The sequence below is a fragment of the Salvelinus fontinalis genome, chromosome 24, assembly GCF_029448725.1.
Source record: "Salvelinus fontinalis isolate EN_2023a chromosome 24, ASM2944872v1, whole genome shotgun sequence".
NCBI classification, from domain to species: Eukaryota; Metazoa; Chordata; class Actinopteri; order Salmoniformes; family Salmonidae; genus Salvelinus; species Salvelinus fontinalis.
In genome coordinates, this window is record NC_074688.1 from 5,121,626 (window position 1) to 5,135,956 (window position 14,331).

The 14,331-nt window shown below is 44.6% G+C and overlaps 1 protein-coding gene across 1 annotated transcript in view; it reads left to right on the plus strand.

Annotated features, from left to right (window-relative positions):
• Window positions 1-13,713, plus strand: part of LOC129821801 (glutamate receptor ionotropic, kainate 4-like) — a 451,716-nt gene extending 438,003 nt beyond the window's left edge. The window contains 7 exon segments of the mRNA XM_055879464.1: window positions 1,540-1,713; window positions 4,491-4,656; window positions 5,165-5,390; window positions 6,744-6,872; window positions 7,249-7,367; window positions 8,629-8,875; window positions 8,878-13,713. Of these exon segments, the coding sequence (XP_055735439.1) occupies window positions 1,540-1,713; window positions 4,491-4,656; window positions 5,165-5,390; window positions 6,744-6,872; window positions 7,249-7,367; window positions 8,629-8,875; window positions 8,878-9,200 (1,384 nt within the window). The 3' untranslated portion in view covers window positions 9,201-13,713.
• Window positions 13,714-14,331: the final 618 nt, after the last annotated feature.

Consider the following 14,331-nt stretch of genomic DNA (forward strand, 5'->3'; position numbering starts at 1 on the left):
TGTAAATTCCCTATAGCCCATGGAGTAGTGAACGAGTGCACATTTCAATAGGAAGGAGAGATGATTTAGTAGCAGGCAGCAACCCCTTGATATAATAATGTATGTATTTATTGTGTAAAAGGTTATTTTATTTTGGTGAGGTGAAAAACGGGGTGGGGGGACACCTTTTTCACTTTGAAAGGTGATGATTTTGAAAGTTGATGGAAGTGGAACCATCTTGATTAAATGTTGATGTCGTGTGCCTGAAAGAAAAATCAGGTGCAAAAAAGCGACAATACAAGAAACCAACCTACCCCTGAGAAGTGACGACGACAACAGCTGTAACGAGACATTCTGAGAGCAGGGGTTGCCAAAGGTGTGCTGACATCACGGTCGAATTGATTTGATTTGTTGGAAGTCAATTATTCTTTACTCGTTTGCGTGTTGAATGATCTAAATACAATGTGTTACGCTCTGTGTTAAGTGTTACCCTTGGAGATTTGCCTGAGTAGTCGAAGCATGCATTCAATAACTTACAGGTTTTTAGAACTTGTATCATTCTACAAACACGATAATATACTGGAAGCTGTCATGGCAGCTCAATCTTCTGCTCCATACAGTATATTTAGTAGCTTATTAGACTGCTTTCACTCACAGCAGACAGCAGCAGGTGTATGGGAGTGTACATTAGGTGTATGGGAGTGTACATCAGGTGTATGGGAGTGTACATCAGGTGTATGGGAGTGCACATCAGGTGTATGGGAGTGCACATCAGGTGTATGGGAGTGTACATCAGGTGTATGGGAGTGTACATCAGGTGTATGGGAGTGTACATCAGGTGTATGGGAGTGTACATCAGGTGTATGGGAGTGTACATCAGGTGTATGGGAGTGTACATCAGGTGTATGGGAGTGTACATCAGGTGTATGGGAGTATACATCAGGTGTATGGGAGTGTTCATCAGGTGTATGGGAGTGTACATCAGGTGTATGGGAGTATACATCAGGTGTATGGGAGTGTTCATCAGGTGTATGGGAGTGTACATCAGGTGTATGGGAGTGTACATCAGGTGTATGGGAGTGTACATCAGGTGTATGGGAGTGTACATCAGGTGTATGGGAGTGTACATCAGGTGTATGGGAGTGTACATCAGGTGTATGGGAGTGTACATCAGGTGTATGGGAGTGTACATCAGGTGTATGGGAGTATACATCAGGTGTATGGGAGTGTTCATCAGGTGTATGGGAGTGTACATCAGGTGTATGGGAGTGTACATCAGGTGTATGGGAGTGTACATCAGGTGTATGGGAGTGTACATCATGTGTATGGGAGTGTACATCAGGTGTATGGGAGTGTACATCAGGTGTATGGGAGTATACATCAGGTGTATGGGAGTGCACATCAGGTGTATGGGAGTGTACATTACCTGACCCAGAGGGCACTGAAAAACACGTCACACCACCTCATAGGACTCAAGGTGACTTTGTGCTCCGCTGACTGTTTAAGTTGCTGCATTTCCCCTCTAATTTCTCTCACCTGTGTGCCTGTGTGTCTGTTTAGACTCACCCCCTACGAGTGGTACAATCCCCACCCCTGCCTGAAGGGGCGCTGTAACCTCCTCATCAACCAATACTCGCTAGGCAACAGCTTCTGGTTCCCCGTGGGGGGGTTCATGCAGCAGGGGTCCACCATTGCGCCCCGCGCCCTCTCCACGCGCTGCGTCAGTGGAGTATGGTGAGTACAAATGTGGGTTTTTTTCTCGCATGGTCCTTTCCAGCAAAGTTCCAGCAACTATGGTGGATGCGTAACCAGGCCCATCCAGTACACCTTTGGCTTAGCACAGCTTGGTTTGGCTCAGTAGTGTGAAAACGGTAATAGTGTACTTGATAAATCATACTGCTTGACTTAGACACCTTGGCTTTACAACATCTGTCTCGATGCGGACCTGAACCGTAATGTTGCTCAGATATGTCATTTCCACCATGGTTCCAGCCACTATGGTGGATGGTTAACCAGACAGGCTAGCGCAGGTAAGCTCGGCTCGGTTCAGTAGTGTGATAAGGGAAACATGGGGAAATGTTACTTTGAAGTTCCTGAAGCTGCAGTAGAGAGGTCAAGGCCACAGGCAAAAGGTGAACCTCTAATTAGCAACCACTTATAAACCCTTAAGACGACGCTATGATCATATCATGTATGTGCCCCTGCTCCAATTAGCCTACCATCTGGGCCCTGAATATTTCCTATTTCCTATCCAATTAAGAGTCTGATGCTATACTTGATACTGTACCGCTGAGGTAGTCTGTATGTCTGAGTCCATACCTGGTAGTCACTGAGGTAGCCTATGTGCTCAAGTCTATAGCGGATACTGTACCTCTGAGGTAGTCTGTGTGAGTCTTTAAATTATACTTAATTTCGTTTATTAATTCGGCCATTTAAAAAAAACAAGCGCACAATAGACTTGAAAAAGCCATAGATGCACATGAATATAATCATGGAGGATAACACACAATGAAGTCTGGGACTTATTTCCATTGTGGTCCTCTTGAAACAAGATGGCTAGGCAAGATCGAACACGGTTGAACACAGTACGACAGCGAGATACCAAAACATAAAAACAAAGAAGAAGAACATCTATCTCATCGTTGCAGTTACATCATAAGGGTCATTCATATGGGCACAGAAGATATCAAACAATTTTTTACTTTATTTTTTACAGCTGCCCAGAGAGGACGTCATTTTTATGTGCAGAGGCAATTCATTCCACTCTGAGGCTCCAGTATACTAGACAGTACCTTTCCCAGCATTACTCCTGAACCTGTATAAGCACACATCAGCAACACCTGATCTGGTGCTGTGAAGTAATCACTTAAATATCTGGGCGCAGGACCATAAATACTCCTGTAAACCAAACCTAGTCTAATCTGGGACACCCTAGCCTCAACAGGCAGCCAGTTTAGTTCCTGAAAGCAGCTCCTGCCTATGTGAGTACGTGGACTCACCTTCAATACTACCCTGATCAGCTTATTCTGGGCTATCTGGAGCTTCCCCTTCAGAAGCTTAGATAAGCCCCCAAACCAGGAAGTACTAGCGTAGTCAAAATGGCATTGAATGAAGGCAGTGGCTAGCACACTCATGGAGTCCTTATCAAGCAGCTTGGACTTTCTAGCCAAAAATGTAGACCTGACATTAACCTTCCGTAGCACTTTACTGGCCATGCTCACATCTCCCAAGCTTCCATCAAGGATGCATCCCAGGTAGCTAACAGATGTTTTAGTAGGCAGCACCTCACCCCCTAACTCCACTTTGATTTCAGAGGACCTACACAATTTAGGTCTGGACACAAAAGTAATTGCCTCAGTTTTACCTAAGTGCAGAGACAGCTTATTATCTCCAAGCCATTTGCTAATGTTAGTAAGCTCTGTGCTAAGAATGCTCTCCAACATAGTTTTACTTTTGATGAGACACCATCCGCATAAAGGAAAATACGGCAAGAACAAGCATCTTTCATATTCTTTATATACAGTTAAAACCGTAGAGGCCCAAGCACGCTCCCCTGCGGAATGCCATAACTCATTGGTTTTGCCTGAGACAGTGAACCATAAACCTCAACTGTACCTCTGATGTAGTCTGTGTGAGTCTATAGATGATACTGTACCTCTGAGGTAGTCTGTGTGAGTCTATAGCTGATACTGTACCTCTGAGGTAGTCTGTGTGAGTCTATAGCTGATGCTGTACCTCTGAGGTAGTCTGTGTGAGTCTATACATGATATTGTGCCTCTGGGGTAGTCTGTGTAAGTCTATAGCTGATGCTGTACCTCTGAGGTAGTCTGTGTGAGTCTATAGATGATACTGTACCTCTGAGGTAGTCTGTGTGAGTCTATAGATGATACTGTACCTCTGAGGTAGTCTGTGTGAGTCTATAGCTGATACTGTACCTCTGAGGTAGTCTGTGTGAGTCTATAGCTGATACTGTACCTCTGAGGTAGTCTGTGTGAGTCTATAGATGATACTGTACCTCTGAGGTAGTCTGTGTGAGTCTATAGCTGATACTGTACCTCTGAGGTAGTCTGTGTGAGTCTATAGATGATACTGTACCACGGAGGTAGTCTGTGTGAGTCTATAGATGATACTGTGCCTCTGAGGTAGTCTGTGTGAGTCTATAGCTGATGCTGTACCTCTGAGGTAGTCTGTGTGAGTCTATAGATGATACTGTACCACGGAGGTAGTCTGTCTGAGTCTATAGATGATACTGTTTCTCTGAGGTAGTCTGTGTGAGTCTATAGATGATACTGTACCACTGAGGTAGTCTGTGTGAGTCTATAGCTGATACTGTACCACTGAGGTAGTCTGTGTGAGTCTATAGATGATACTGTACCACTGAGGTAGTCTGTGTGAGTCTATAGATGATACTGTTTCTCTGAGGTAGTCTGTGTGAGTCTCTATAGATGATACTGTACCTCTGAGGTAGTCCCAGTCGGTACGTCTGACTGCTGCTCCCTCTGTCCCTCCAGGTGGGCGTTCACCCTGATCATCATCTCGTCCTACACGGCCAACCTGGCCGCCTTCCTCACTGTCCAGAGGATGGAGGTGCCCATTGAGTCAGTGGACGACCTGGCTGACCAGACGGCCATCGAGTACGGCACCATGCACGGGGGTTCCACCATGACCTTCTTCCAGGTGAAGGGCATGCACACACACATGCAGACACACACGCACGGATGCATACCTCACACATGGCCCCCTCCACTATAATAGATGACCTGTCACTGGTCTTCTCTTAAACCCTGTCTGTCCCCTGTCTGTCCCCTGCTCCACCTCCACCGACCATGACTTATCTATTTCCTGTCTGATTGTCAATATCCTCTTCCCCCTGAAGGAAAGCTCAGTGCTGCACCTGGAGAGATAGGCAGTCTGGGTCAGCCGCTGACTTTCCCTTTCAGCCTATGTAGCTGGCCTCAAAGCAGGCTTTCATCTGTCAAAGAGAAAGAGAAAGGGCGGAGACAGAGAGAGAAAGACAAAGACCGAAAGGGAAACAGTCAGAGAGAGAGGGAGCTCCTCTCTCTCTCCTTTAGATTCCTATGGGGCCTCCTTTGTGCTCCAGAGCCCAAAGCATGCCCTCAGATCAGACCAGATCTGACCGTGCTTCTCCCTCTTCTTGTCACATGACCCCCCCCCTATATCACAGAACTCGCGCTACCAGACGTACCAGCGCATGTGGAACTTCATGCACTCCAAGCAGCCCAGTGTGTTTGTGAAGAGCACGGAGGAGGGCATCGCCCGCGTGGTCAACTCCAACTATGCCTACCTGCTAGAGAGCACCATGAACGAGTACTACCGTCAGCGTAACTGTAACCTCACCCAGATAGGAGGTCTGCTGGACACCAAGGGCTACGGCATCGGCATGCCAGTGGGTAAGTGTGGAGGGAAGATGGGGAGGAGAGAAGGGCATGGAGGAGAAGGAGAGAGTACCAATTTACACAACTCCAAATGGAGCGTGCATTTTTTGGGGCAAGTTTATGGGTTTTCTCTGCTCACTCTCGTGTTTATGAAAAGGAAATGCTGTGTAACGGCTTTCTTCCATAGATGAAGGAGAGGACCAAAGTGCAGCGCGGCTAGTGTTCAACATGTTTAATACAAGAACAAGTGAAACACTACAAACAACATACAAAATAACAAATGTGCAAAACCGATACAGACCTATCTGGTGCAGAACACAAACACAGAGACAGGTAACAAACACCCACAAAATCCCAACACAAAACAAGCCTCCTATATATGAGTCTCAATCAGAGACAACGACTACCATCTGTCTCTGATTGAGAACCCACACTAGGCTGACATAGAAACAGACAAACTAAACACACAACATAGAATTCCCACCCAGCTCACGTCCTGACCAACTAAACACATACAAAAACAACAGAAAACAGGTCAGGAACGTGACATGCTGTCACTACATCACTTTCAAAGTCCATGAACAGTGGAGCGAACTGGAATGAGTGAAATTATTTTAATCGACTCTTGGTATGGACTGGAGTTTGCTTGAAAAATCTTGTTCAAAGTGAAACCAACAAATGCATTGGTTTTTGTCTTTGAAAAGTGTTTCCCAAACCGGTCCTCGGAAACCCCTAGCCATACCACATACCAGAATTTGTTCAATTTGGGAAACACTGCCTTAGTGTACAGTGTGGGATATGCAAATCATAGGTCATAGGAAGGTTACGTTTACGCACACGCATATAGACTAGCACTTCCTGTAAACTGCACTCATCATAATGCATAGAAACACATGCTACAGGAAACCTCCCGGGTGTAACGCTCGTCGTAATTGGACCAAAGCGCAGAGTGGTTTGAATACATACTTTAATTATTTAAACGAAGACGAAAAATACTTGACAAAATACAAAACAATAAACGACGTGAACAAACGAACGAAAACAGTACCGTGTGGCGAACAAACACAGACACGGCAACAATCACCCACAAACAAACAGTGAAAACAGTCAACCTTAATATGGTTCCCAATCAGAGACAATGACAAACACCTGCCTCTGATTGAGAACCATACTAGGCCAAACAATAAACCCAACATAGAAACACATAACATAGAATTCCCACCCAGCTCACGTCCTGACCGACTAAACAAGACTGAACAAAGGAAATAAGGTCAGGAACGTGACACCGGGAATGTATCTATATGCTCACTCATTGACGAGACGGTCTTTGCAAGGCTGTGACCCTCTGTACATCTCCTCCCTCCTCAGGGTCAGTGTACCGGGATGAGTTTGACCTTGCCATCCTCAAGCTGCAAGAAGACAACCGTCTAGAGATCTTGAAGAGGAAATGGTGGGATGGTGGCAAGTGTCCAAAGGAGGAGGATCACCGTGCCAAAGGTGCCATTACCCCTCCATCTGTCATTCTCTCTCTATCTATCTATCCATCCATCCATCTATCCTTCCCCCTTGTCCGCCCCCTCTCATCTTACTCACCCTATTTAGACGGGTATAGTATCAGGGTCACTGTGATGCTGACTGTGGTGTGTGTGTGTGTGTGTGTGTGTGTGTGTGTGTGTGTGTGTGTGTGTGTGTGTGTGTGTGTGTGTGTGTGTGTGTGTGTGTGTGTGTGTGTGTGTGTGTGTGTGTGTGTGTGTGTGTGTGTGTGTGTGTGTGTGTGTGGTGGTGGGGCGTGTGTGTATATATGTGCATTGTATATGTGTGTGCGTTTGTGACTCTCTCTATTTCTCTCTCTCCCTCTCTCCCTCCCTCTCAGGGCTCGGCATGGAAAACATAGGCGGTATCTTCGTGGTGCTGGTGTGTGGTCTCCTGGTGGCCATATTCATGGCGGTGCTGGAGTTTATGTGGTTTCTGCGGCAGACGCCCGGAACAGAGGTGAGAGAGGGCTATTTTACCTGCATCTGCTTTGTCTCCCTCTCCCCACCCTGATGCTCTCTTCTCCCAGACCCAGCTCAACTCCAGGAGCAGCAATCCCCACAAGCCCACTATGCTGCCTCACACATGGGGAAACACACAGCTTCCTATCCCTGCCACCCCTTGCCGAGTGGGCGCCATGGCCTTTATTTGCCTCTGAGACCTTACAGCACAAAGACAAAGATAATACCTGACATACAGTATCTAACTATCAATCTACAGGCCTTTAGGTAATAGACTTCAGCGGTCTCCACTGGTAGTGAATGTGGCTTCACATGCTGTGCTTTTGTTCTTGAGCAGCCTAAAATCAGCCCCCTTCGAATGAACATTTGAATGAGACGTAGTTTCGTGGTTTGACATTAATTTTATTTCCGTTTCGGCAGTCATTTTCTGTCATGTTTTTCTTCACGAAATAGGATTGTGTTTTCAATTGGATTTGTTCCCGATACAACACCGTGATACAAAAATTCTAATAATATCTAAATAAACCAGCATGTTTACAGAAAAGCCTATGCCACCTGACTTATTTTGGTACGGGGACTAGGAAACAATCAAGTGAGTGTGTGTGTGTGTGCGTACAAGCTGTCTATCGATCTAATTGCTTATTTGGATTGACTTATTTGATTTTTTGTCAGTTGGCATGGCTCATAGCCCACACAGTGCCTCTGTAAGCGTTTCCCTTCTATTACATGGTACAAAGGGAGATGCCATGGGCCAACACAGTTAGAAAGATGTACAGTGTGACTATATCTCTGTTCTTCTCTCCTCACAGAGAGGAGACAGGCACACTAGCACACACAGATACAGCAACACCCATGTAATGCAGTTTGGGCAATATGGGCAATTAGTCTTACGCCATAGAGATGACAATGGCTAAATGTACAATGTAACCAATATTTTGCAATCCTTTCATATAATATATACGAATGTTAAACAACCTAGAGGAAATATATCAATATTTAACCATCAAGTACGGTATACAATGTTGTACAGTTGTCTGTTTTTCTTTAAAGACCCTAGGTTGTCGTTATATTTTCTCAACAAACTACGTCTTCAGTTCCTTTTCGTTAGATATTGTCACGTTTAAATGTCCAGTGCATCCCATTCTATCTTATTTGTGTAGCTGTATTCTCTGTCCGTCAGTCTCTGATCTTGCAGTGTGTCAGTGAGATCACCCGGCCTCTCTCTCTCTCTTCCCTCTCTCTCCCTGTGTGTGTTGCAGCTGTCGGTGTGTGAGGAGATGTTACGAGAGCTCCAGGGGATCGTCCTGTGCCGGGACAGCCTACAGCTGAGGCGTCGGCGGGGGACGACCATGCTCCGTCCTCGCTCCCTGCCCCTGGAAGAGCGCCGGGCGAGGGCCGCCGCCGTCAGCCTGAGCAATGGCAAGTTGTGTGGCGCTGCCGCCGGCCTGCCCCTCTCCGAGCCCCTCTCCCACAGACTGGCGCAGGAGGCGGCTTTGGTGGCGCGTGGCTGCAGCCACATCCGCATCTGCCCCGAGTGCAGGCGCTTCCAGGGGCTGCGCGCCATTCGTCCCGGGGGAGGCCCCGGCCACGGCGCCTCGCCCACCCACAGCGAGGAGAGCATAGAGTGGGAGAAAACGACCAACAGCAGCGAACCCGAATAACAATGACCCCACCCCCCCTTGACCTGGACAACCCTTTTACCTACCTAGACCACCACACACCCACTGTACTACTGTACCCAGTAGGCACGTCTCCACAAGGGCAACAGGGGGCATCATGGGAAGGTCATGTGGTACTGTGGCAGGAGCTGCCTAGTTCCTGGTGTATTTGATTTGGGAGGACGGGGGCTGGGGCGTTGGCTTTGGCTGTGGAAATTTTGGGCACGTCCCCCCTGGAAGAGATCTTTGAGTTGAGTAGAGCTCTGGAATGATGCCCTGGGCTTAGTGATGGAACTCCCGTTGTACATGTCAATAGAGACTACCAGAGGAAGTCCGTGAGAGGGGACACGACCTCTCTGTATGGGCTGTCTGTCTCGAAGGCCCTATGCCCTGTCTAGGATGTGAAGGACACAGGTTACGGGGCATTTGTACTATGCAGTATTTTCTGTCACTCGTGCTAATTGTTGATTTGTTTATAAATTATTTGTCCTTTTTGTTGTGTTCTTGATATTGATCATATTGTTACTATTCTATTGTTCTCTGAGACGGTACCATTTTTTATTTTCTCGAGAGCTGTGGACATTATTGCCTTTTCAGAGCTAAAAACAGAGAACGCGTAGAAAAAGACTTCCAATTCAGCATCATTCTTTGAAAGTGCCGACAAAAAAAGAGGATATTGAGCGATGGGAAAGCACCACGGCCTTGGGACGACGACGATGACGACGACGAGAACTGAACATGAAAACAAACACGACGACTCGTTTTATAATAGTGACTGTATCCTATATGAAAATGTGTTTTCAACATGCTTCTGAAAGACAGCGACGCATGTCAGCAGGTGTGATGCTGATGCTTGGAGGGGAGAATGAGTTTCCCGTTCAAACAATTTGCCCAGAGTCACAAAGAACCCCAATGTAATCAGAAATAGTTCTCATTCATTCCCTTTGCGCATGTGTGGGCCCTGTCTCTTGATATTGCCCCCGGATCACAAGTCATAAACAATACTAGGAACCACAACATCCCACCATTTTGAGTTTCTTTCCATTGTCCACTGTGGTATACAGTATCATATGAATCCCATATACTGTAAGAAATTGGTATTGGTTCGCTATTTCCAATTTGTGCTCTCCATTCCCTCTGTTCAACTCACTCCCTTTGTCATCGTACTGCACCATTGCCTCGACATGACTCAGACACAATCTCTGCGGCATGCACTACACACTCATGCACACGCACAGAAATGCACACACTCACACATGTAGGCACACAGGCATGTGCACACACACACAATACACATAAGCAATGCAGATAGTTACACTGCAGAGGTAGTCATACTGAGATGGTGGCATTGGGGAAGAATTCAACACATTCCAGAAGAAATTAAAACTCCCAGTAAATGTTTTTTACAGGAATTTTAATTTGATTTATTAAAGACTCCACCCAAAATGAAACATTGTCTGACGTTTTCGTAAGTCCGAGATGTTTGAAGTCTTTTATGGGACATTTATTCCTGGATCACCATTTTGTAAATTCCGCAATATAATTTAGAGAAAGGATATGGTGCCAATTATTCCCATTAATTTAGGATATAGGTCTGCAGATTTCCCAATGATAACAAACCTCAATTTTGGGGTGAGCTATCCCTGTAACCATCAGCAGAGACCGTATTAATTTGGCACCAAACGGAACAAAAAGGACTGAAACAGTCTTGAACTTGTCCAATAAGAAACAATCATTTTAATTCTCCTTTGCCATTTAAAAAAAAAATGCGTTTTCCATCACATGCCTTAATGAATACAATCCTTGTAATGAAATGAAGGCCATCCCCGTCCAGATTGGATTTGTGGAGCAAAGCTGTACTTTCTCCATGTGTTCATTCAAGTTGATTTAGTCAATGTACCATATCGCAAATTCATTGATGTAGCATGTAATGTTACTCATTTTCCTTTAGGAAGTTGGATGTTTTATATGTTGCTGGTGGTGTCCTTGGGATTCATTGTTTTGTCTGTGCTTTTCTACTAAATTGACTAAAATGAGTGGGCGAAAGTGAACAACTGTTGTCTGTCTGTCAACATTAGGCTTTGATAGATCCGCCTCCTCGACGATGCCCAAGGGGTGTGCCACTCATATGTCAAGAGTGCCTGAAACCAGGCCATCTTGACAAAGTATTCGATTGGAGGTATGCCAGGTTCATTTGTATTTGTCACATCCAATCTAAAACCTGGACCTTAAATCTGAAGGGACTCTTTCAGCATTTGAATTAAATCCACTATTAAGTTGATTTCATTCATCTCTAAAATTGCTTTTCAAGGCATCTAATACAAAGTGCCAGTCAAACACCGGATTTCCGCACAGGATATGCATTCTCCTGCCTTAGTGTACTTGGTTGAAGGTGTATGACCTAGGCCATGCATTTTTACAATGATGTTAATGAAACGGCTGAGCAGACAGCTTAGTTTGGGTCAATGAGGGTCTGAGACTGTAGAAGGAACTGTTGTCTATTTTCATAATGCCTTAATCTACATGCATTGCGCCAGCAGGCCACAAATGCAAAAGATCCCTTAAGAACAGTGGTATTCAAACTTTTTCAGCGGGGCATACATTATTTTCCACCTGAATTTCTGGGGACACCATTTTCTTCCGAAGAATTTCTTGCGACCCCCACCTCAAATATAATGGCACAACCTTAAAATCATTTTGTTTTTTTACATCAACAATAAACCATTGCATTTTCCTCATATACATTTTTTTAAGAAACCAATAAATACATGTACTCAATAAAATTATATTTTCTAATTATCTTTCTCAGAAACATTTTAATATATATTCCATACAATAATCTGTACTCATAATGTTTTGTTCCTAATATACATCTATACACTGATTGAGTGTAAAAAATATTAGGAACACCTGCTCTTTCCATGACATAGACTGACCAGGTGAATCAAGGTGAAAGCTATGACCCCTTATTGATGTCACTTGTTAAATCCACTTCAGTCAGTGTACATTGAGACAATTGAGACATGGATTGTGTATGTGTGACATTCAGAGAAGGAATGGGCAAGACTACCATACCCTATTTAAGTGCCTTTAAATGGGGTACGGTAGTAGGTGCCAGGCGCACCGGTTAGTGTTTTAAGAACTGCAATGCTGCTGGGTTTTTGGCGCTCAACAGTTTCCTGTGTGGATCTAGAATGGTCCACCAGCCAAAGGACATCCAGCCAACTTAACACAACTGTGGGAAGTATACAAGTCAACATGGGCCAGCATCCATGTGGAACACTTTCGACACCTTGTAGAGTCCATGTCCTGACGAATTGAGGCTGTTTTAAGGGCGAAAGGGAGTGCAGCTCAATATTAGGAAGGTGTGTACACTCAGTGTGTATATATATATATATACAATATACATAGATATATATATATATATATATATTATGTTTTGTTTTGTCGACCCCACTGCAGCCTAGCTTTGAATACCACTTTTTAAGAATGTTCTCTTGCTTCAATACTAGAAGATCACTAGTGAATTCCTTTAGTAGCCAATGCCAACACATTCAACAAATATGACGTTCATATTCCCCATTTAAAAGTCCCTCAATTACACCAAATATGGTGTTGCGACTTAACAATTCCTTTACTTGTGGTATGCACAGCCATACTTTTCCTTAGTTTGATTTTACAAATAGACTTGGGATCATCATCTGTTTTCAAAGGATTCGATTTCTTCTCATGTCTGTTCATTATTCCACTGGAGACCAGTCCGACATGTTTCCATACGTTGTGAATACCCGTAAATACATTTAGTTTGATGCTCTACGAGAGGTTTTACCCTGTGAGTGAAGTCGTCCTGGTTTTGCTGTGTGACTATTCTCTGAGAGGTGTTTGCTGTACAGTGTGTTTGTTTTTGAGCTCCTAAGGATACAGAGAGAGGGGGTAAAGAATAAGCTGTACAGCGCTCATTGTTTTATCATATAGAGGCTATAGTGTCAATCCTCTTATGGAACTTTCTTGTCATAGGTGTGTGAATACAGAATGCTCAACAAGGGTTTCCCAGTGGAGGTTCCAGGGGCTCTTTATTTCTACAAGCCCTTACCTTAATTAACCAGTATCCACATCAAATTGAACTTGTGTGAACACACACACACACACACACACACACACAAGCACACACATACTGCACTCACGTCTACAGGCATGATGAACAATGACACATTCAAACATTCAATCTGCAGGTGTTCTATAAGGAGATTGTATGTAGCTGCTAGGTCACAGAGGCTGCATACAAAATGGTACCCTTTTGCTATTCCCTGCTCTGGACAAAAGAAGTGTGCACTATATAGGGAATAGGGTGCCGTTTGGGACAAACACTGAGACAGCGTGGGGTCAGCTGGATGAGCTCCCGAGTTTAGGGAATGCATAGTGGGATTCTGTGCTCCCAACTTTTATGCATCGAAAACATTCACAGACTTTCAATCAAGCGTAGTTGGAATAAGATTGCCAATTACCTTAAAGGCTAAAGGGAGTTGAATTGGAATGAAGAGGAATCGTCACGTAGAAGTAGCACTCTGAGACTTTCACTGGGAGACCCTGAGTAGGATGGCAGGATTTGGTTGCTATATTTTATATGCTTTATTTTCTTATGTTGTCCTTTTTATTCCAATATAAATACATTTCTTAAAACATAAACCGCCGATCTGAGGGTTTCCTGTTTGTCCTGTTGTCTTTATTCAACGTTGTAAGGCCATGCAACATTTTAACACGTATGGTGAACAATATTGACAGTTAAATAGGCAGGTAATCCCAGCAGTTAGAGGGGCGAGCCAGCAGCCGGAGGGTTGCGAGATCAAATCCCGGGTCCGACAGGAAAAATCTGGTGGGAAGTGAGCTGGCAACTGAACGGTTGCTGGTATCAAATCATAGATGCCCTTGCCTGCCTCTGTGCCTTTGAGCAAGGCACTTATCCCACCATAACACAGTGTGGCAGCTCCCGCACCTCTTCGAAACCTGTACATGTATATATGTATGTCTTTCAGAGGGGTTGGGTTAAAAGCGGAAGTCAAATTTTAGTTTGTTGTGTGCACTTCACCAATAAAGTGATTTTAAGATCTTGATCTTAATTGCATTTTCCAAGGCTGACAAAGTAAAACCTGGGCCCCTACTCACGAAGCGAATAGTAGTTCTAATCTAGCATCAGATATAATCTTGTTAATTATGATCTAAAAGGTAAAGGAAAGAGTCTACACATGAAATGTTACAACAAAAGGGACACGTTGCTTCTTACTTGACTTGCCTAGTTAAATAAAG